Here is a 24,623-nt window from a genome sequence, read left to right on the forward strand (position 1 = left end):
GGTACCTGCATGCGCACGTTTGCATGTATAAATTAAGCGGGCATGTGCATAACACTCATCAACTAACACTAAACCCTATACACTTATTAACATCTAGCTAGTAACAAAAACAGAATTTGTAGTACAAGACAGTGTGACTCACTTGAAGTTGTAAGGAAGTAGTATATCTGCCTTGGTATTGAGGCGCTTCAAGAACTCTAGCATGTTACTCTCTACTTCTTGTTTATAATATTCATATGACCATGTCTCTTCATTAATGGTATTTGGGTCAATGAACCCAATGCGATAGCATCCAGCTTTTCTCATTTCGGACATCTTCATCCTGCATAATACCACAGAAAAGAATATAGTGAGGATAATTACAGGTAATGATCAACGGGAGCACTACAGCTAGCTTGAGACTTAAATTACAGAAAGAAATCACTTACAGACAATAGCAACTGACGATAGATTTGTCGAGTGCGTCATAATTGAATAACTGAAACAGTTCTGTATACTCAATAAACATAGCTAGCTTATGGAAGTAATCCTCTTCCTTGACTTTCACCATGAGGGACTCTCGATTGTGGGTCTTGCAAATTTTCATGTACCATTGATGCAATTCATACATTCTCGTTGGGAGGTTCTTGACCTCCTCAGGCTTGACCAAAGGTTCGCCGCAGACATATTTCCGTTTTATGTCCTCCTCTCTAAGCGGAGACATGGGCTCGATCTCAAGGAGTTGTCCAACAGTGATACCGGGCATTTCAGTCTACCTTCTATGCTCGTCGGTTATTACCAGCTGACCGGCACCGGTACTCTCGTGTGTTGGTACAACAAGCGGGGGATCGATTGCGCCGCCTATTCTCCCAGCTGGGGAACGATTTTCCCGCATTTTGTGTCAGCTGTCTGGCTCGAGCTCGAGCTCGACTCCTTTTGTAGTCGTGCTCTATCTGCCTTCCTGATTTGGCGCTCATAGTCTGAGTCAACAGGCTTGGGAGCTGGTGGTCTAGCCATACGAATAAAGTGGTCAATCTTTTCCTCAGGCACTTTCTCCCTTGGCGGCGGTGCCGGTTTCGGTCCAAAATGGGCGTCCACTTGGGCCTTCACTATGGCTGCATTTTGCTCCTTGGTCATGTCGTAAGGCCTCTAAGGAAGAGGAGCGAGGCTTGGACCATATTTATATCGCTTGCCTCCGCCTGTACCTCCTGTACTACCTCGACTCGCACCGCTATGCACCATAGCTGCGGCGACTCTCTTCCCCGATTGCTGAGGCGGCGGAGACGGCTGACGTGGCTGAGTTGGAGCAGGAGGAGTGGCCTGACGCTGTGCCGGACTCGAAGCAGGAGGAGTGGCCCGACGCGGTGTCGGACTTGCAGCAGCAGGAGTGGTCTGACACTGTGCCGGACTTGGAGGAGGAGGAATGGCCTGACGCGTTGGTGGACTTGGAGGAGCGGGAGTCTGCTGACGCGGTGGCGGACTTCGAGGAGGAGTCGGCTGACGCAGTGTCGGTGGCCTTCGAAAGATGATGCAATCCTTTCTCCATAGGATGATATGATGTATGGCCTCTCCCAGTGTGTGCTCCTCGTCACCTCTAGGAATGTCAAGCTCTACCCCCGAATATTGGTCCACCACCTCATCAACCACGACACGAGCATAGCCGGCTGGAATCGGGTTGCAATGGAAGGTTGCTTCGGGGGGATTTGTATAAGCAATGGCGTCCGCCACCTTCATGGATATGTTCTTCATTTTGAAGTGTTGCTCACAGTTAGTGTTCTCCATGATGTCATCCACAGGGTATCTATCCAGCAGTGCGTCGCCCGGGGCGAAACCCACGCTGCTTCTCGGCATGGATGGGACGGTGCTATCCAATGCTGGATCATCCGCTAGTTGCTGCCGCTGCTGAGACCCCCTTTCTTGGCAAAGTGAGTCGATCTGCTGCTGATGCCGCTGGAAATTGAGTGCCAAATCCGCGTGCGCTGATTCTAGGCCTTGAAGGCGTTCTGCTTCCTGCTTCCTCTGCTCCTCCTCCAGATTCTGTAGTCGGCGTTCCAGTCCGAAAATCCCTCATACCACGGAACAACGCCCTTGCCTTGTGTTCTTCCCGGGTATTCAGGATTTCCCACGGCGCGCGTAAGCTCGTCGATCTCTCTGTTGGGCGTGCACACCCCCTTTCGAGCATCTTCTATTGCTTGAAGTAACTTATCTTCGGCTCCTTTTAGACTTGCCTTCTTCGAAACTAGGCCTGTCTTCGGGTCCAACGCCCCCCATGCGCATAGAACCAAGTTCTGCACCTGGGGGGCCAGCTCCTAGTAACTATTATAACTAACATTTCTATATACTATTTGACATTAATCTAATCTAATTAATTAATTCATCTAAAACTTTGTATGAAATACAAAAAATAGAAAAAACTAAAAACTAAAAACAGAAAAATTTTGTGTGTGTGCGCGTGTAGTGTGTGTGTGTGTGTGTGCACGCGTAGTGTTTGTGTGTGTGCGCGCGCGCGCGCGTGTGAGGAGCTACGGTCGGCGCCGGCGGCACGATGGCTTAGGTCAATTGGAGGGAGGAGAGGGGCCGGGGGAGGGGCTCACAGCGCATGCGGGCGAGGTCGAGGCGACGGCGACGGCGAGGCGAGGTCGATCCAAGGAGACGGCGACGGGCCGGTGCGGCGACGGGGACGGGCCGGCGACGGGGGCGGGGGCGGCGCGGAGTCGACGGGGACGACGCGACAAGGATAGGGGCGGCGCGGAGTCAACGGGGACGGCGCGGGACGGGGCGGCGACGGCGCGGGACGGGGCGGCGGCAGAGAGAATTGGGAGATGAGAAACTGAAATTTTTCGAACTGTTTCTGATATAGGAGGCACCTTTAGTACCGGTTGGAGCCACCAACCGGTACTAAAGGCCTGTTTTGGCCAGGCCAAGCGGCGGGAAGGGCAGGCCTTTAGTACCGGGTGGTGGCTCCAACCGGCACTAAAGACCCCCCTTTAGTACCGGTTGGAGCCGCGACCCGATAATAAAGGGGGTGCGCTGCCAGGCGAGGGGCGCAGAAGTTTAGTCCCACCTCGCTAGCTGAGGGGCGCTCGCACCTGCTTATAAGCCCCGCTGCCGCTGCTGTCTCGAGCTCCTCTCTAAAGCAGGCCTTCTGGGCCTTCCTCTGCTGCGATGCCCTGTTGGGCCTACTGGTCTAGCGGGCCTGCATCCTGGCCCAGGTAGAATATGGGTTTCTACTTTCTAGTCATATGCAGGCCGCTCTGTCCCAGTAAGTGGGCTTTTTTATTTAGTTTTTTCTTTTTTTTCTTTTTTGCTTTACTTATAGTTGTATTTTGCTGTATTTAGAGTTTCTTTGTGAATATTTTTGCTTTAGGTACAAAAAATTACAAACTTTCTGTTAGTGCCGGTAGTTTTCAAATTTAAATAGTTTAAATTTTGAATTATTTGAAATTTTGAATAACTTAACTTTAAAAATAGATTTTTCAGTGATTTATTTTTCTTATGTTTAATATTAGTGTGTTTTATCATTATATTCAATTTGGTAATGATTAGGTTATTTAAAAAATGAAATGCCTTTGTAACAGATGAGTTTTCGTTCGAAACCCTGATACTTCGAAAGAGATTGTCCATTTTGTACACGAAGTGCGTCCAGTTTTTGCCGTAACCCTCTCTACTTTTTTGCACATGCTATGTGGGTGAAATTATGATACTATCCCAACTTTCAACCTTTTCGGAGTTCATTTGAAGTCTTTTTCAATTTTAGGGTCATTTAGCTGAAAAAATCAGTAAATGCAAGAAAGAATTTGTTTACATAAAATTTCTTCACGTTTCAAATGCCAAAACACATAACTACCCTAACTATTATAGCGATACCCTCCTGGGTGTGAAACACAGAAGAAAGTGATGACAGTGAAGCCGATCACATCCCAGATCTTTGGGTGTGAAACTTTTTCTTCGCGTGTGTCCCTTTGAGTCGTAACCATGGAAAATCTTCATCATTTATCTGGATGCTCGGGTCAATATTCACTGTGAATGGAGCAATTTCATCAAACTTTTCATAATCTTCTGACATGTCTGTCTTGTCAGCCACTCCCACGATGTTTCTCTTCCCAGAAAGAACTATGTGGCGCTTTGGCTCATCGTATGACGCGTTCGCTTCCTTATCTTTTCTTTTTCTCGGCTTGGTACACATGTCCTTCACATAGAAAACCTGTGCCACATCATTGGCTAGGACGAATGGTTCGTCTTCATATGCAAGATTGTTGAGATCCACTGTTGTCATTCCGTACTGCGGGTCTTCCGTTACCCCGCCTCGTGTCATATTGACCCATTTGCACCGAAACAAAGGGACCTTCAAACCACGTCCATAGTCAAGTTCCCATATGTCCTCTATGTAACCATAATATGTTTCCTTTCCCGTCTTGGTTGCTGCATCAAAGCGGACACCACTGTTTTGGTTGGTGCTCTTCTTATCTTGGGCGATCGTGTAAAATGTATTCCCATTTATCTCGTACCCTTTGAAAGTCGTTATATTCGAAGATGTTAACTGGGACAGCGAGTACAGGTCATCTTCAATAGCGGCTTCATGCATGGCATGTGTCTGCAACCAGCCAGCGAAAGTCCCCGTATGTTCACGTGTAATCCTGTCATCAGACCGCTCCGGGTGTTTGGAGCGTAGAAAATTCTTGTGTTCGTTCATATACGGAGCGACCAAGGCGAAATTCTGTAGAACTGTGTAGTGTGCTTGAGTGAGAGAATTTCCATCCATACATATTATTTGATCCCCTCCTAGCGTGCCTTTTCCATCCAGTCTGCCCTTATGCCGTGATTCAGGAACACCAATCGGCTTAAGGTCAGGAATAAAGTCAATACAAAACTCAATGACCTCCTCATTTTCATGGCCCTTGGAGATGCTTCCTTCTGGCCTAGCACGGTTATGAACATATTTCTTTAAGACTCCCATGAACCTCTCAAAGGGGAACATATTGTGTAGAAATACAGGACCCAAAACGTTAATCTCTTCGCATAGGTTAACTAGGACGTGCATCATGATGTTGAAGAAGGATGGTGGGAACACCAACTCGAAACTGACAAGACATTGCACCAAATCATTCTCTAACCTTGGTATGCTTTCTGGATCGATTACCTTCTGAGAGATTGCATTGAGGAATGCACATAGCTTCACAATGGCTAATCGAACATTTTCCGGTAGAAGCCCCCTCAATGCAACCGGAAGCAGTTGCATCATAATGATGTGGCAGTCATGAGACTTTAGGTTCTGGAACTTTTTCTCTGCCATATTTATTATTCCCTTTATATTCGACGAGAAGCCGGATGGTACCTTAATACTGAGCAGGCATTCAAAGAAGATTTCCTTCTCTTCTTTGGTAAGAGCGTAGTTGGCATGACCCTGATGTATGCCGTCTTTTCCGTGCATACGTTGCTGGTCTCCCGTGCCTCCGGTGTATCTTTTGTCTTCCCATACACGCCCAAGAAGCCAAGCAGGGTCACGCGAAGATTCTTGATCACATGCATCACGTCGATTGCGGAGCGGACCTCTAGGTCTTTCTAATAGGGCAGGTCCCAAAATATAGATTTCTTCTTCCACATGGGTGCGCACCCGTCAGCGTCATTCGGAACAGGTTGTCCGCCAGGACCCTTTCCAAAGACTACCTTCAAATCCTTGAGCATATCATGTACATCGGCACTAGTACGGTGGTGAGGCTTCGTCCGGTGATCCCCTCACCTTTCAAATGCTTGCCTTTCTTTCTTACGGGATGCCTGCTCGGAAGAAATTGACGATGTCCCAGGTACACATTCTTCCTACAATTATCCAAATATATACTGTCGGTATCATCCAAACAGTGCGTGCATGCGCGGTATCCCTTCTTTGTCTGTCCTGAAAGGTTACTGAGCGCAGGCCAATCATTGATGGTCACGAACAGCAATGCCTTTAGGTCAAATTCTTCCTGTCCATGCTCATCCCACGCACGTAGACCTGTTCCATTCCACAGCTGTAAGAGTTCTTCAACTAATGGCCTTAGGTACACATTGTTAGACTATTACTTGGCTCTCAAGTTATCTAGGCCTAGTCGTATTGTAATAGGTCTAGTTGGCTTGTAATCTCTTATATATACCGCTCTATGCGGCTAGCAATAATCATCAATTATAGTTCTATTCGATCTTACATGGTATCTTAGGGTTTCTGGTCCTAGGGTATGGCTCCGCCGCCCGCCCCACCACCGCCGCCGCCGCCCGGCTACTCCGAGCGCCGGGCCGCTATCCTCGCCCGCGCCGCCGTCGCGGCTTCCTCCTCCTCTGCCCTAGTTCTACCACAACCAGCACCTATGCCTCCGGTGCTCTCCTTCACCGATACAATCTCCGATATTAGTCCCTATATCCCCATTACCCTCGATCTCACCTCCCACAACTACTACCATTGGCGCCACCTCTTCGAAGTTCACCTCGGGCGCTGCAATCTTCGCTCCCACGTCGACGCCACCGCCGTGCCGCAATCGCATGATCCCCCATGGGTCAAGGATGACCTCGCTATCATCCAATGGACCTACATGCGTGTCTCCACTGAGATCTTCAATCTCGTCTTTCGGGAAGCCGCCGCCGCCGCCGGTCTCTGGGCGGCCCTGCAGCAGTTGTTTCAAGAAAACATCGATGCTCGCACCAATCTACTCCACACCGAGCTCAGGAATACGGTGCAAGCCGACTCCTCCCTCAGTGTCTACTACCAACGCCTCAGGTCCATCGCCGACGAACTACGTGAACTTGGTGATATCGTTGAAGACCGGCAGCTTATCAACATCCTCCTCATCGGGCTCAGCGAACAGTTCGACAAGCAGGCTTCTTTCATACCCATGATGCGGCCCCAGCCAAGCTTTGCCGAGGTGCGCTCTATCCTCCAGTGGGCCGACCGTGCTCAAACCAACAAGGACGCTCGCCCTCAGCTCTTCGCCGCCGTTCCGCGTGGTCCGGCACCCGCGGCGTCCCCTTCACCAGCGGTGCCTTCCTCCTCGACCGTGCCCGCTCCACCGCAAGGCTGGCGTCCCAGCCCTAATTATCGCGGCAAGAACCCCATCTACCGACCGCCTACGACGCGCTCGGCGCCCACTCCTTCACCGTCGCCGGCCCCAAGTGCGCCACCAGCAGCTACGCCACCTGCAGGTACGCCTTGGCGTCCTTCACATGATCCCTGGATGGGGCTCGTCCAAGCTTGGCCCATGCCATGGTCCGCTCCGGCTCCCCTTGGCGCTCCACCGGCTTACACCGATGCCTGGCAGCCCGGTGTGCGGCCCCATACTGGTGCCCCAGGACTCCTCACGCCTAGCCAGCCGACTCACGCCTAGCCAGCCGACTCACGCCTACCATGGTGCTCCATCATATGGCGCTCCCTACTACGCTGACGGAGGCCACTACTACACCCCACCGTCGGCTCTACTGCCATCGCCGTCGTACCAGCCGGCTCTGCTGTCGTCGCCTCCAGCGTTGGCTCTACTGCCCTCGCCGTCGTACCAGCCGGCCCTGCTGCCAACACCGACATCTGGTACACCGCAAAGCTGGGACCAAGCCGCCTTCATCCAGGCCATGAACAATTTTGCCTCCCAAGGCAACACAGGTACGGATTGGATTTTCAATTCCGGTGCTTCTAGTCATATGTCTGCACCTAGTACGTTTCTCTCCTCTTGCACTTCACCACTTTTTAAATCCATCACCCTCGGTGACGGTTCTTCTATACCCATCTACTGTGTTGGTCAGGCTCAACTTCCCTCCACCGCCAAAACTCTTCTCTTCGTGATGCTCTTGTTGCTCCTGCCCTTATCAAAAATTTAATCTTTGTTCGTCAATTCACATGTGATAATCTTGTTTCTGTTCAATTTGACCCCTTTGGCTTATCTGTGAAGGATTATCTGACCAAGGTCGAGATCGCGCGGTTCAATAGCTCCGGTGACTTATACTCTCTCAATGGTGTTCCCGCTGTTGCATCTCCAACCTCCATGATGGCATCTGTTGATCTCTGGCATCGGCGTCTAGGGCATCCCAACCCTGCAGTTTTAGCATCTGTCCTTAGTGAATTTACTATACCTTGTAATAGAGATTCTCACGATTCCTCCGTTTGTGAGTCATGCCAATTAGGCAAGCATGTGCGTCTTCCTTTTAGTTCGTCTAGCTCTTCAAGCACTTATCCCTTTGAATTAATACATTGTGATCTCTGGACATCGCCTATTGCTAGTGTCTCTGGTTTTAAATACTATCTTGTCATATTAGATAATTTTACACACTTTTTCTGGACCTTTCCTCTCCCCAACAAATCCGACGTTCATGTTCTCTTTCTCAATTTTCAGCGTTGCATCTCCGTGCACTTCTTTCTCCCTATTCGCTTCCTACAATGTGATAAATGGTCATGAATTTGATAATGTTAAAAATCGTACATTCTTTCTTAATCACGGCATTCTTCTCCGTTTTTCTTGTCCCTACACTTCTCCTCAAAACGGAAAAGCTGAACGTTCTCTCGTACTATAAATGATATTATTCGTACCTTCTTCAATCTTCCATGCCTTCCCAATACCGGGCTGAGGCTCTCCACACCGCTACATATCTTCTCAATATCCGTCCTACCAAGGCCAATCCCAACATCACCCCCTATTTTTCTCTGTTTCTGTGTCATCCAAACTACTAAGACATTCGTGTTTTCGGTTGCCTCTGTTTTCCTAACACTTCCGCTACCACCCTCATAAGTTCTCTCCCCGCTCCTTCCCGTGTGTTCTCCTCGGTTTTTCGGATGAACACAAAGGCTATCGTTGCCTTGACTTGTACAACAATCGGGTTCTTGTATCTCGGCATGTCACCTTTGCCGAACACATCTTTCCATGTGCTCAACGTACTTCTCTATCACACCCCACTACTTCCCCACCTAACCATCCTCCTATCCGTTTCCCTTTTTATGCTCCTCTCCTGACATTTCAATCTCCAAATACCTCTTCACCACCATCCCAGCCAAACGCCCCTACACCGCCGACACCCAATCATAATCCTCCACCTTCGCCACCTGCATCATCGCCCATACATATCGATCCGCCACCATCCCCTCCCGCACCATCCCCCACACATGTTGATGCGCCACCATCCCCTCTAGCATCATCACCCACACACACTGATTCCCCGCCATCCCCTCCATTGTCCGCACCATCCGCTGCGCCGGACATCCGTGTCGCTCCCCTTCCCATTCGCGCTGTTCCCACTATTCCCTTAGTCAATGACCATTCTATGCGCACTCGTTCAAAATCAGGTTTTCGTCAACCCATAGATCGTCTCAACCATCACGCCACCTTGTCCTTATATCAAGTCCCCAAATCTTACAAAACTGTGCTTCTTGATCCTAATTGGGCTGCAGCTATGCAAGAAGAATATTCGGCCCTTACTGAAAATAATACTTGGCAGCTTGTTCCTCGTCCTTCCAACACCAACATTGTCTCTGGTAAGTGGGTGTTTGGTCAGAAGTTTCACTCCGATGGTACTCTTTCTCGCTACAAAGCTCGTTGGGTATGTCGCGGTTATTCCCAACAACATGGCATTGATTACGATGAAACTTTCTCTCCTTTAGTTAAGCCTAGTACCATACGCACTGTTCTCAGCCTTGCTGTCTCCTCCACCTGGCCTATTCACCAATTAGACGTAAAAAAATACCTTTCTTCATGGTTCTCTCCAAGAGACCGTCTACTGTTAGCAACCTCTCGGTTTTGAAGACCGTTCTTATCCCAACCATGTTTGTCTTCTTCAAAAATCTCTCTATAGTCACAAACAAGCTCCACGTGCATGGTTTCAACGCTTCTCTTCCTTTATTCAAACCATAGGTTTTTTTCCTCTCTTTCTGACGCTTCTCTCTTTGTCTATCATCATAATTCTGACATTGCATACTTACTTCTTTATGTTGACGATATCATTCTCACTACTTCTTCTCAAACCTTTTTGGACCGCATCATTACTCATCTCCACTCTGAGTTTTCTATGACAGATCTTGGTCTTCTTCATCATTTTTAGGCATTGCAGTGATTCGCGATTCATCGGGTCTGTTTCTTTCCCAACGTCAATACATCCTAGATCTTCTCAACCGTGCTGGTATGCTAGACTGTCATCCTTCCCATACTCCTGTCGACACTAGTTTCAAACTTTCTGCCAATGGTGATCCTTTCAATGATCCTACTCTTTATCACAGTCTTGCTGGTGCTCTTTAGTATCTTACCATTACTCGTCCTGAAATTTCTTTTGCTGTCCAACAAGCTTGTCTCTATATGCATGATCCTCGCATACCTCACTATAATCATATTAAGCGCATCCTTAGGTATCTAAAAGCTACTCTCGATCATGGTCTCGACATAAACAATTCTTCCCCTACCTCTCTCACCGCGTATTCTGATGCTGACTGGGCTGGTTGTCCCGACACTCGACGATCTACATCCGGTTTCTGTGTTTTTCTTGGTGACAATTTGATTTCTTTGTCCTTGAAAAGGCAGGTAACCGTCGGAGTTGCATCGACCGCTTGCACATGCTACCATTGTTTATTGTGATAACATCTCAGCTGTTTACATGTCCGGGAATCCTGTTCAACATCGCCGGACTAAACATATTGAGATTGATATCCATTTTGTTCGCGAGAAGGTGGCTCTTGGACAAGTTCGGGTGCTGCATGTTCCTTCTACGGCTCAATTTGCTGATATATTTACCAAGGGACTGCCATCAACATCCTTTTGTACTATTCGATCCAGTCTCAATGTTGTCGAGCCTTCCGTTGATACTGCGGGGGGATGTTAGACTATTACTTGGATCTCAAGTTATCTAGTCCTAGTCATATTGTAATAGGTCTACTTGGCTTGTAATCTCTTATATATACCGCTCTATGCGGCTAGCAATAATCATCAATTATAGTTCTATTCAATCTTACACACATCAATGTCGTTGCCGGGTTGCTTAGGGCCTTGGATGAGCACTGGCATCATAATGAACTTCCGCTTCATGCACAACTAAGGAGGAAGGTTATACATACATAGAGTCACAGGCCATGTCCTATGGTTGCTGCTCTGCTCCCCAAATGGATTAATGCCATCTATGCTTAGACCAAACCATACGTTCCTTGCGTCACCTGCAAACTCCTCCATATACTTTCTCTCGATTTTTCTCCACTGCGACCCGTCAGCGGGTACTCTCAACTTTCCGTCTTTCTTACGGTCTTCTCTGTGCCATCGCATCGCCTTGGCATGCTCTTTGTTTTGGAAGAAACATTTCAACCGTGGTATTATAGGAGCATACCACATCACCTTGGTAGGAATCTTGTTCCTTGGGCGCTCGCCCTCGACATCACCAGGGTCATCGCGGCTGATCTTATAGCGCAATGCACCGCATACCGGGCACGCGTTCAAATCCTCGTACTCACCGCGGTAGAGGATGCAGTCATTAGGGCATGCATGTATCTTCTGCACCTCTAACCTTAGAGGGCAGACAACCTTCTTTGCTTCGTACGTACTCTCGGGCAATTCGTTGTCCTTTGGAAGCATATTCTTTATCGTTACCAGCAACTTTCCAAATCCCTTGTCAGATACACCATTCGCTGCCTTCCATTGCAGCAATTCCAGTGTGGTGCCCAACTTTTTCTTGTCACCTTCGCAATTCGGGTACAACAATTTATTGTGATCCTCTAACATGCGCTGCAACTTCTTCTTCTCCAAATCACTTGCGCAGTTTCTCTTTGCATCGGTAATGGCCCGACCGAGATCATCAGCGGGCTCATCTGATGCCTCTTCTTCAGCTTCTTCACGCATTGCCGGCTCAGCTTCTTCCCCCATTGCTGACTCAGCTTCTTCCCCCATTGCCGTATCATTGTATTCAGGGAACCCATGTCCAGGATAGCTGTCGCCGTCCTCCTCTTCTTCATTGTCTTCCATCATAACCCCTCTTTCTCTGTGCTTGGTCCAAACATTATAGTGGGGCACGAAACCGGACGCAAACAGGTGGATGTGAATGGTTCTTACGTTAGAGTAATTGTGATCATTCTTACAGCCAGCACATGGACAAGGCATAAAACCATCTGCCCGCTTGTTTGCCTTAGCCGCAAGCAGAAAAGTATGCACGCCGTTAATGAACTCGGGAGAGCATCGGTCATCGTACATCCATTGTCGGCTCATCTTCATTACACAACACCGAAGAGACCAAATTAATACAAGTTCATACATAAAGTTCATACAACACTTAAATGCAACAAACAAATAACTCTCTAGTTAAAGCATTTAAATGCAATAACAAATGCGATCAAGATCCCAACTAAGGTAACAATTGATCCAACAGCATAATGGTACCAAGCCTCACTATCAATGGCATATTTTCTAATCTTTCTAATCTTCAAGCGCATTTTCTCCATCTTGATCTTGTGATCATCGACGACATCGGCAACATGCAACTCCAATTCCATCTTCTCCCCCTCAATTCTTTTCAATTTTTCTTTCAAATACTCGTTTTCTCTTTCAACTAAATTTAACCTCTCGACAATAGGGTCGGTTGGAATTTCCGGTTCACATACCTCCTAGATAAAAGTATCTATGTCAACTTGATGGGCATAATTTGTCATAAACACAAAATGGAACAAATAGTTTTAAAAGAGAATTTACCACATCCGAATCATAACACGGACGAGGGCCGACGGGGACAGATATCAAAACCATGGCACTATGTATAACACACAACGTACGGGTAAGATAATTATATGAGTAACTATATATCCAAATCACACAAACATGAATTTTTTATATAAAAAATTCATGAACAAGAGGCTCACCACAAGGTGCTGTCGGCGACGAGATGGTGCGGGCGATCGATGGTGGTTACGACGGAGATTTAGAAGGCAGTAACTAAACCACACCTACATATGCAAACTAAGTGTTATTTTGACCTCAGATTGCATATAAATCAAATACTACCACATATAATTCCTCCCAAATTACTAAAACCCACAAATTAATCACTATATAAACCATTGGAAGAGCTAATCTAGCAATGAGAGATGAAAGGACAAAGTTGCTAACCTTTGTGATCATTTGAATGGATGGGGGCCTTCAAATCTTGACAAAATATGGGCAAAATTTGTGATGAGCTCGAGAGGAAGGGAAGAACAGAGGAGAGGGGAAAGGGGGAAGAACAGAGCACGGGTGGACGAAGGGTTTATATAGGACAACCTTTAGTACCAGTTCGAGGCACGAACCGGTACTAAAGGTGCTGGAGGGGCCCCAGACTGACAACATCCTGCCACCGCTCTCTTTAGTACCGGTTCGTGGCACGAACCGGTGCTAAAAGTTCGGCAAGAACCGGTACTAATGAGAGCGGCCCGCCTCGCTGTTGGAACCGGCACTAATGGACACATTGGTGCCAGTTCAGATTCAAACCGGTACTAATGATCTGAACATTTGACCCTTTTTCTACCTGTGGCCGCTGCTCCCTTATCACCAAAGAGGAAACTTTTCCTAGCCGCGCCCACTGGCACGGTCTTAGATGTCATCATATGTTGTAAGTGTGTCATCCACGTGATGGGCACGCAACCACGCAACATGCACTATGCACCCCCACCCACCCGCGCGCGCGGAGGGCTTCACTTGAGGCGGGAGGTCGCCTCGCGAGGGAGCTTCATGAGGCCGCTTGCCGTACGAGGTGGTCTTCGGTACGGCCTCCCCTTGTGGAGAGGGTCCTCGCAAGGCGCCTTGCTTTGCGGCACCCACGCCTGGGCCTCCTCATGAGGGCTTCATCGGGTGTCCGTTCTTGGGCCGCACGCAGATGGCCCGTGGTACGCTGGTTCCCACTGGGCTGACTTGCATACCGCCTTCAATTGGGTAACGTTGGATGGAAAAAAAATCTACGCACACGCAAGATCTATCCATGGAGATGCATAACTATGAGAGAGGGATAGCATCTATATACCCTTGTATATCGCTAAGCGAAAGCATACATAACACGGTTGATGTAGTTGTACTCTTCGTGATGCAATCACGATCCAACCGATCTAGTGCCGAACAGACGACACCTCCGAGTTTAGCACACGTGTGGCTCGATGACGTCTCCTCCTTCTTGATCCAGCAAGAGAGAGAGGATAAGTAGGTGGGATCACAATCAAAACGACGGCGCGGTGGTGATGGTGGTGTTGGAGCACCGACAACGCTTCGCTAAGCGTCGCCGAGACGAGGCGGTGGAACTACGGAGTAACGGGAGAGAGAGAGGGCCGCCCAGGGCTTTGTGTGTCCTCTTGGGGCGCCCCCTCCCCTCTATATATAGGTGGTGGGGCGTGGGGAACAGCCCCTCCAAACCCTAGGGCGCAGCCAGTTGGGGCGGCAGGTGGAATCCTAGTCCTCCTCCTTCCCTACCATACAAAAGTGGACTTTCCACCTTTCCCAACTGCATGGGCCTTGAGGGACTTGTGTGCGCCCGGTCCAAAAAGGCCATGGCGCCTCCCCTCAGCCCATGCTGACCCTTGGGACGTGGTGGAACCTTTGGTGGACTTCCGGACTCCCCTACAAGTTTCTGGAACCTTCGGGAAGCTTCCCGGTACAATACTGAAAAAACTGAAACTTTTTTCGGAACCCCGAAAACAACTTTTCATATATAAATCTTTACGTCCTGACCATTCCGAGACTCCTCGTGATGTACGGGATCTCATCTGGGACTCCGAACAACATTCGATTACCAATCATCAAATATCCCAATACTACTCCGTCGTCAACGAACGTTAAGCGTGCGACCCTGCGAGTTCGGGAGTCATGTAGCCATGACCGAAACACCTCTCCGGTCAATAACCAATAGCAGGACCTGGATGCCCATATTGGTTCCTACATATTCCATGAAGATCTTTTATCAGTTGAACCGCGATGTCAAGGATTTGGTTAATCCCGTAAGCAGTTCCCTTTGTCCATCGGTATGTTACTTGCCCGAGATTCGATTGTCGGTATCTCATACCTAGTTTAATCTGATTACCGGCGGGTCTCTTTACTCGTTCTGTAATACAAGATCCCATGACAAACTCCTTAGTCACATTTCTTGCAAGCTTCTTCTGATGTTGTATTAGCGAGAGGGCCTAGATATACCTCTGCGTCGAATGGAGTGACAAATCACAGTCTCGATCCATGCCAACCCAACAAACACCACCGGAGATACATGTAGAGCACCTTTATGATCACCTAGTTACGAAGTGACGTTTGATAGCACACAAGGTATTCCTCCGGTATCCGGGAGTTGCATGATCTCATGGTCGAAGGAACAGATACTTTACATGAAGAAAGCGATAGCAAATAACTCAAACGATCTGATGCTAAGCTTACGGTTGGGTCACGTCCATCACATCATTCTCCTAATAATGTGATCCCGTTATCAAATGACAACTCATGTCTATTGTTAGAAAACCTTAACTATCTTTGATCAACGAGCTAGTCTAGTAGAGGCATACTTGGGACACGGTGTACTTTATGTATTCACACATGTATTTAAGTTTCCTATCAATGCAGTTCTAATATGAATAATAAACTTTTATCATGAACGGAAAATATGATGATAACCATTTTATTATTGCCTCTAGGGCATATTTCCAACAGTCTTCCACTTGCACTAGAGTCAATAATCTAGTTCACAATGCCATGTGATTAACACCCAATGAGTTCTGGGGTTTGATCATGTTTTGCTTGTGAGAGAGGTTTTAGTCAATGGGTCTGCAACGTTAATGATCTGTGTGTACTTTGCAAATCTGTATGTTATAATGTAGATTCTGCTATCACACTCCACTTGGAGCTATTCCAAATGACTGCTCCACTATACGTATCCGGTTTGCGACTTAGAGTCATTCGGATCGGTGTCAAAGCTTGCATTGACGTATTACGACGAACTCTTTATCACCTCCATAACCGAGAAACATTTCCTTAGTCCTCTTTAGGTACTCGAGGATAATCTTGACCAATGTCCAGTGATCCACTCCTGGATCACTCTTGCACCCCCTTGCCAGACTCGTGACAAGGCGCACATCAAGTATGGTACACAGCATGGCATACTTTATAGAGCCTATGGCTGAGGCATAGGGAATGACCTTCGTCCTTTCTCTTTCTTCTGTCGTGGTCAAGCTTTGAGTCTTACTCAAATTCACACCTTACAATACAGGAAAGAACTCCTTCTTTGGCCTGCCATTCTGAACTCCTTCAAAATCTTGTCAAGGTATGTGCTCTGTGAAAGTCTTATCAGGTGTCTCGATCTATCCTTATAGATCTTGATGCCCAATATTTAAGCAGCTTCACCGAGGACTTCCATTGAAAAATTCTTATTCAAATATCCTTTTATGCTATCCAGAAATTCTATATCATTTCCAATCAGTAATATGTCATCCACAGATAGTATCAAAAATGCTACAGAGCTCCCACTCACTTTGTTGTAAATACAGGCTTCTCCATAAGTCTGTATAAAAGCAAATGCCTTGATCACCTCATCAAAGCGTATATTCCAACTCCGAGATGCTTGCACCAGTCCATAGATGGATTGTTGGAGCTTGTGCACTTTGTTAGCAACCTTAGGATCGACAAAACCTTCTGGTTGCGTCATATACAACTCTTCTTTAAGGAACCCGTTAATGAATGCAGTTATGACGTCCATTTGCCGGATTTCATAATCATAAAATGCGGCAATTTGCTAACATGATTCTGATAGACTTAAGCACCGCTACGGGTGAGAAAGTATCATCGTAGTCAACCCCTTGAACTTGTCAAAAACCTTTTGCGACTGGTCGAGCTTTGTAGACAGTGATATTACCATCAGCGTACATCTTCCTCTTGAAGATCCATGGCTTACCGATCATTGGTGAAGTCCACCAAAGTCCACACTTTGTTCTCATACATGGGTCCTATCTCAGATTCCATGGCCTCAAGCCATTTTTCAGAATCTGGCCTCGTCATAGCTTCTTCATCGTTTGTAGGTTCACCGTTGCGCAACAACATGGCTTCTAGGACAGGATTACCGTACCACTCTAGTGTGGACCATGTTCTGGTCGACCTACGAGGTACAGTAGAAACTTGATCTGAAGTTTCATGATCATTATCATTTGCTTCCTCTCTGGTTGGTGTAGACATCACGGGAACGGTTTTCTCTGATGTGCTACTTTCCAATCCGAGAGATGGTACAACTACCTCATCAAGTTATACTTTCCTCCCACTCACTTCTTTCGAGAGAAACTCCTTCTCTAGAAATGACCCATTCTTAACAACAAAGATCTTGCCTTCGGATATGTGGTAGAAGGTATACCCAATAGTTTCTTTAGGGTATCCTATAAAGACACACATCTCTGCTTTGGGTTTGAGCTTATCAGGCTGAAGCCTTTTGACATAAGTGTCGCATCCCCAAACTTTAAGGAACGACATATTAGGTTTCTTGCCAAACAATAGTCCACACGGTGTCGTCTCAACAGATTTAGATGGTGCCCTATTTAACGAGAATGCGACTGTCTCTAATGCATAACCTCAAAATGATAAAGGCAAATCGGTAGGAGACATCATAGAACGCATCATATCTAATAAAGTATGGTTACGACGTTCGGACACACCACTAATTACGCTGTGGTGTTCGAGGTGGCATGAGTTGTGAAACAAGTCCACACTGCCTTAGATGAAGGCTAAACTCGTAACTCAATTATTCACCTCCACGATCGGATCGTAGAAAATTTATTTTCTTATTACGACGATTCTCCACTTCGTGCTAAAATTCTTTGAACTTTTCAAATGATTTAGACATATGTTTCATTAAGTAGATATATCCATACGTACTCAAATCATCCGTGAAGGTCAGAAAATAACTATACCCGCCGCGTGCTTCAACACTTATCAGATCGCATACAGCGATATGTATTATTTTAAATAAGTCATTAGCTCGATCCATTGTTCGGGAGAACGGAGTTTTAGTCATCTTACCCATGAGGCATGGTTCGCAAGTATCAAATGATTCATAATCAAGTGATTCTGAAAGTCCATCTGCATGGAGGTTCTTCATGCACTTTATGCTAATATGACCAAAATGGCAGTGCCACAAGTATGTTGCACTGTCATTATCAACTTTGCATTTTCTGGCATCAATATTATGAATATGTGTATCACTACGATCGAGATTCGACAAGAATAGACCATTCACTAAGGGTGCATGACCATAAAAGATGATACTTATATAAATAGAACAACCATTATTCTCTGAACAAGATCCAGATATAATGTTCATGCTCAACGCTGGCACCAAATAACAATTATTGAGGTCTAAAACTAATCCCGAAGGTACATGTAGAGCTAGCGTGCCGACGGAGATCACATCAACATTGGAACCATTCCCGACGCGCATCGTCACCTCGCCCTTAGCCAATCTTTGTTTATTCGGCAGCTCCGGTTTCGAGTTACAAATATGAACAACCGAACCAGTATCAAATACCCAGGCGCTACTACGAGCATTAGTAAGGAACACATCAATAACATGTATATCAAATAAACCTTTGTTCACTTTGCCACCCTTTTTATCTGCCAAGTACTTGGGGCAGTTCCACTTCCAGTGACCATTTCCTTTGCAGTAGAAGCACCTAGTTTCACGCTTGGGTCCAGCTTTGGGTATGTTACTTGCCCGAGATTCGGTCGTCGGCATCTCATACCTAGTTCAATCTCGTTACCGGCAAGTCTCTTTACTCGTTCTGTAATACAAGATCCCATGACAAACTCCTTAGTCACATTGCTTGCAAGCTTCTTGTGATGTTGTATTAGAGAGAGGGCACAGAGATACCTCTCCATCAAATGGAGTGACAAATCCCAGTCTTGGTCCATGCCAACCCAATAGACACCACCGGAGATACCTGTAGAGCACATTTATGATCACCCAGTTACGAACTGACGTTTGATAGCACACAAGGTATTCCTCCGGTATCCCGGAGTTGCATGATCTCATAGTCGAAAGAACAGATACTTGACATGAAGAAAGCTATAGCAAATAACTCAAACGATCTGATGCTAAGCGTACGGTTGGGTCTAGTCCATCACATCATTCTCCTGATGATGTGATCCCGTTATCAAATGACAACTCATGTCTATGGTTAGGAAACCTTAGCCGTCTTTGATCAACGAGATAGTCTAGTAGAGGCATACTAGGGATAAGGTGTACTTTATGTATTCACACATGTATTTAAGTTTCTGACCAATACAATTCTAGCATGAATAATAAACTTTTATCATGAATGGAAATATGATAATAACCATTTTATTATTGTCTCTAGCACATATTTCCAACACCTTCTAATTTGGTGGATGCCATTTGGGCCCGCACACTGTATGCCATGCATATCCGTGAACCAGAGTAAAATGGCATTCAGTAGCGGGAGCCGTTTCGATGACCGAGGAGTAGCAAGAAGCGATAGTGTCTCCACTACACTAGTAATAATTGTTTTTCTGGGTAGCAGTACAGTGTCCTAGTAGTAATTGTTTTTCTGGACCCAAGATAAAAGAGCGCATACACCCTAATTAATAAAATCAATTCAAAAGTAAATATTTACTTAATGAGAGGCGTTGTCCGCCACACCGCCCCCCAAAAAGACACGTGTACTCTGCTAGTGGAATATGCCACGGGTGGACAAATTGAACCCAGGTCACCGCGGCGAAGGAAGATGTCAAGGAGATGAGTACCCAAATGCAGACTTTTTTATATTTTTTAGAGGAGGATTAGGGCATCTCCAACCTCGACCCTCGAACCGCCCACATATGTTCGGACTCAGCTGTTGGGACCGTGAAAGCCATCCAACACCGACCCCATCCGTCCGCGGCGTAGTCCGGACCATGATTTTCTCGCAAATCGGAACCAAACGTGCGGCGGCTTTACGGGAGTCCCGGCATGAGAATCGTCGGACTCTGCCCCCCCCCCCCCCCCCCCGGCACACCTAAAAGGAAGGCGGAGCCCGCGCTTCTGTAGCTACACCTTTGGGTATTGTCATTTGTCACTCTGAAACATTTTCTCATTATTGGTGACTGAATTTAGTTCTTGATGTCCTTTGGGAAGCATTGCCTCATTACTACCACTGACTGCTGTTTTTCATGTCCTTTTAGTAACTCATTCTTTTTTGCAACTCATGCCCTTTCACAACCTCCACTTTGGGGAGCATTACCCCATTAGTGGGACTGAATTTGTTCTTGTTGTCCTTTCAGTTACTCCACTGTGTTAATTTTCAAAAAAAAAAATGCACTTTGTGAAGCATTGCCTCATTAGTGGTGGCTGGATTTAGTTCTTTATATCTGCTTCTATATTTTGTGTAGCTGTGGCTATGACCAGCAGGTGGGAAAGAATGGGGCAGTGCAGGCAGCGACAGATGGCTTGCTTGGGCTTGGGAGGGGATCAGTTAGCTTGGTCTCGCAACTCAAGCAGCACGACATCACCAAGAATGTATTTGCCCATTGCCTCAGTACGAACGGAGGAGGGTTCCTCTACTTTGGGGAAGATATCGTGTCTACCTCATGGTCACGTGCAACGATGGCTCGTAGCACATCTGGGTACGTACTGTTATCCATGATGTTTGTTTGTTATTCATTGAGGGAACAATACTTTCTTTTAAAGTTTAATACCAATAACATGTTTAAATTTTGTTTGTACATGGATATTCTCCACCATTTATAGCTGCCAAAAGTAAAACATAAGTTTTTTTTAGCTCTAATAACAATTGGTCTTTGTTGGTATTTAGTTGACTTCTTGATCATCAGTGAGTAGCGACATTGCGTCCATCAAACACACTTATCAAATAATTACTATGACCAAGGAGAATAACTAAATTTTAAAGTTACCTTTTTGTCGTTTGCAATCATGAGAGGGCAAGTTTTTCACATCCGTTCTACATGACAAATTGTTGATGCTGCTTTTGGGCAAACAAACATTTGCTACTCTGATTCTTGTTTGCTGTTTATTAACCAGCCCGTGGCGTTTAGATCATCCTTTTAATGAGGGAAGTTGTACATGATGCTCTTTGTTATAGCAGTGGCTTATACAAATAAAAGAAGCTAGGAATATTGAACACCCTCTTGTTTGTTATAAAGTAATAACACAATCTGTTTATGGCCTAAACTGAATTGTTAGTCTTTGTGATTTACGTGATTTTCCTGATTCCATATGTAATAGAGCACTTGTACTTTCAGGAATTACTACTCACCTGCTGCAGGAACACTTTACTTCGATAAACGCCCACTAGGTGTGAAGCCAACGGAGGTGGTATTTGATAGCGGTAGCACCTATACGTACTTTGCTGCCCAGCCATACCAAGCGACTGTTTCTGCGGTAGACCTGAAACACACTACATTCTTGTTGCCAGGAATCCGAAGAAGGAAACAATGCATTAATGAGATGCTAATCTTGCAGATCCAAGCTGGTCTCAGCAAGTCACTTACCAAGGTGTGTGACCCCAGTCTACCTCTTTGCTGGAAAGGGCAGAAAGTGTTTAAATCTGTGTCTGACATCAAGAAGGAGTTCAAATCACTCTTCATGAGGTTTTCGAAGAATACAGCCATGGAGATCGCTCCTGAAAACTACCTCATTGTTACCGTAAGCATTTGAAACCCAACCGAATACTAGTATTGTGCCATAAACTTTTTATTGGAAAAATGCAGGCTAAAGATATCCTCAATTATTTGTGCCAGAAAAATGGAAATGTGTGCTTGGGCATTCTTGACGGGTCGGTGGCTAAACTTAATTTCAACATAATTGGAGATACAAAGTCCAGACTCACACTACCCAGTCTCTGAAATGATCACACCTTGCATCTTTGTGTGATAGTTCGATTTGATCTTCTGTTTGTAGATATCACAATGCAGGATCAGTTGGTAATTTATGACAATGAGAAAGGGCAACTTGGATGGGCCCGTGGATCATGCAGTAGGGGCACTAAGTATATTATATGTTCATTTACATGGTATTTGCTTATAATCCAAGTTTTAGCCCATCCGTTAAAAAGCTGGATATATCATTATTGATGGAACTGGCCAGCTGGAGGAAGCTACTATTGGCCTGAAATCCCTGAGATGATTGACACTCTCGGAACTAAAAAAGTTCAAGCTATTGCAATCCACAGAATAGGCAATAGGCGGATAAAAATTACAGTAACATGCCTGGGAAAACGGAAGGATATAAGTGGAGCAGGATGACCGTGCCATATCACATTGGCGGAAAGGAATATATTAACCAGTATGCTGCTCCTGTTCGTAATAAGATGGACTCCATATTTTACATCTTTGGCTTGAGTTGTTCTTTACTTTTCTTTATCTTAGTTGGGTGATATATCTATGCTTTACAGTCGTTTCAGTGTCCAAGGCATCTCTTTGACAAGCCGTTTTCACAGTATATCTGTGTGAAATCCCGTGTTCAGTGTCGTAGGTTCTGGTCTTTCCCCTAAAAACCTTTAACTCCATAATTTTTTTATTAGGACTTAACCATAACGAGGCCCTACCTTTGAAACTTTAACTCAATATTTGAGGAGTTACTCCTCAGTTCCTCCCCAACTCCTCAAGTTTAAGTCGGAATGTTTACTTCACCTAAAAAACCTAACCTAGGCTCGCGCTATCCTTCCATCCGACTGTTCATTTACCTTTTTATTAGTGGAAATGCTAGAGCAGTCAGCCATCATGCAAAGGCTTGGCAGGGCACAAAGGTCGTGCACCCCCCCCCCCCCCCCCCAATGTGTTGTACAAGAGGAGCGACACGAAGGCTTAACTCCACGCATTTGGATTATTTGGTCTTATTTTGTTTGGGAATTATGGTTTTGAATACGGTCTTGATACTTTGGCTAATAACCATGGCTCATTTTGTGTGGTGATTAATTTCACATATTCCCAGTGGTCTTTACGGGTAGAACCATGGTAGTGAAATTAAAGTCTTCTAGTAGGATACTCTTCGCCCACCTAACAAGCCATTGGGACCTTGTACTCTCCTGAGTAATGAATTTCCCAGATTACTTCGAGCCCACTGTAGTATCTAACAAGTCATGGCCCTATTATTTTATTCTTAGTACTGTGCTCTACCAAGGATCGACCACTTACAGATGTTGTAACCCCGCCGCCGCTAGTAAGTGTAACCCTATTGCGGGCTCGGTAGAAAGTATTATACACCTGCGACACCACTGGCAATATAGGAAACAGTGGTGTGCGACCTCGAGAAGTGACTGCAGAGGCTGAGCTCCATTGAGTTCTTTACTTTTTTTGAGCAAAAATTCCTTTTCAACATCTCAAAAATAACTAATGTAAACATACTTCGAGGGCGCCCCACTCTCCTTCAGGGCACTTGCGAACAGAATTGTCACCGAAGGACGAGCATGGAAACAAGCTGGCATCCTAAAAGGAGATGTAGAGCCTATCCTCGGAGGGCTAGTTCGGTGGTCTGAAGGGAGAAGTTAGGCTAGATTAGTGTTCGGCTATACCAGTGGAATTGGTTCTCATGTATCTTTGTAACATGTAAACGCCAATGTGGAGGGACTCTTGTCCCCATCCTCTTCCTTTAATATATAGTACGCACACTCATGCGTATTCGAGAAAAAATATATTTGTAGTATACATGTATAAAATTTCATGAACATATATATTCATATATGATGTATACAAAAAAGACAAATACACCGATTAAAATAGGCTTTTTCTTTGTTGTATTTGAGTCAGATCTTTTTTGTTTAACATGCAAAAAATAACTTAGTTGATAAAAATTTATACATACTTGAAGAATAGGCATAGGTATTTATAGGAAAAAATTGGCATTTTTTGAAGCTTCTTTTTTTTGCTCAACGAGCTCCATTGAGCTTGGCCTTTGCAACGCTACACTTTGTTCGACCTTCCCAAAACGTGAGTAGTTATTTTTGACGGTGCCGTGTCCGGGTGGAACAACTTTTTTTCGAACACATTACAGACGCAAGCGCTCATATACACGCGCATACACTCCCCCATATGAATGCACACACGCATACCCTACCCCTATGAGCACCTCCGAAAGACTAAGCCGGCATATCATTTCGAAATTTATGAAGTCACCGTAGGCACCTTGTCGTCGACGGGAACGTCTCCTCCCACTGAATGTGCATCGCCGGAAATTCTGAAATAAATCTAGGAATAAATGCGAGCATCAGGATTTGAGCCCTGGTGGGCTAGGGATACCGCAGACCCTCTATAACCATCTAATATCTTCTTTATGCCTTCATTGTTGATCTGCGGATTCTCCATCTTACATACTTCATTCTTCTTCTTTGATTCTAAAGAAGTACACGTTGCTTCGCCTCTAATCTCACATCTAGTTTCATTTTTTGCCTCAATTCTATCAACGAGTGCAGGAATATCTATTAATTTTCGTGCTATCAATAGATCGATGTATTCTTCTTTCCAATACCAAAACGAGCATCCATCATCCTACACACATAGATGAGCATCAATGAGCTACCGAAATTGAACCGAATCCGGTAAAAAACCGAAAAAAACAAGCACATACCCCATCATTTCTGCATTTGAAGAACACACATCCGGGATATTGCGGCATGGTAGAAATCCGGCGCAACACTTGCCGTGTGCGGTCGTCGCACTGTATGACCGGCAGCTGCTAGCCGA

General features: G+C 45.8%; 2 protein-coding genes across 2 annotated transcripts; both read left to right on the forward strand.

Annotated features, from left to right (window-relative positions):
- Positions 1–6,320: 6,320 nt before the first annotated feature.
- LOC109734084 (uncharacterized) lies at positions 6,321–7,174 on the forward strand. The gene is made up of 2 exons (XM_020293313.1): positions 6,321–6,954; positions 7,056–7,174. Exons 1-2 carry the CDS (start codon positions 6,321–6,323, stop codon positions 7,172–7,174), a joined length of 753 nt encoding a protein of 250 aa, XP_020148902.1.
- An 80-nt stretch (positions 7,175–7,254) lies between these two features.
- On the forward strand, positions 7,255–22,307 carry LOC109734085 (aspartic proteinase Asp1). Its single transcript, XM_073504663.1, has 7 exons — positions 7,255–7,600; positions 9,377–9,525; positions 20,269–20,549; positions 21,186–21,324; positions 21,406–21,588; positions 21,684–21,751; positions 21,842–22,307. The coding sequence occupies exons 1-7, from the start codon at positions 7,255–7,257 to the stop codon at positions 22,014–22,016; spliced, it is 1,341 nt and encodes a 446-aa protein (XP_073360764.1). The 3' UTR covers positions 22,017–22,307.
- The last annotated feature ends 2,316 nt before the right edge of the window (positions 22,308–24,623 follow it).

This window comes from Aegilops tauschii, chromosome 7, assembly GCF_002575655.3.
Source record: "Aegilops tauschii subsp. strangulata cultivar AL8/78 chromosome 7, Aet v6.0, whole genome shotgun sequence".
Classification (NCBI taxonomy): Eukaryota; Viridiplantae; Streptophyta; class Magnoliopsida; order Poales; family Poaceae; genus Aegilops; species Aegilops tauschii.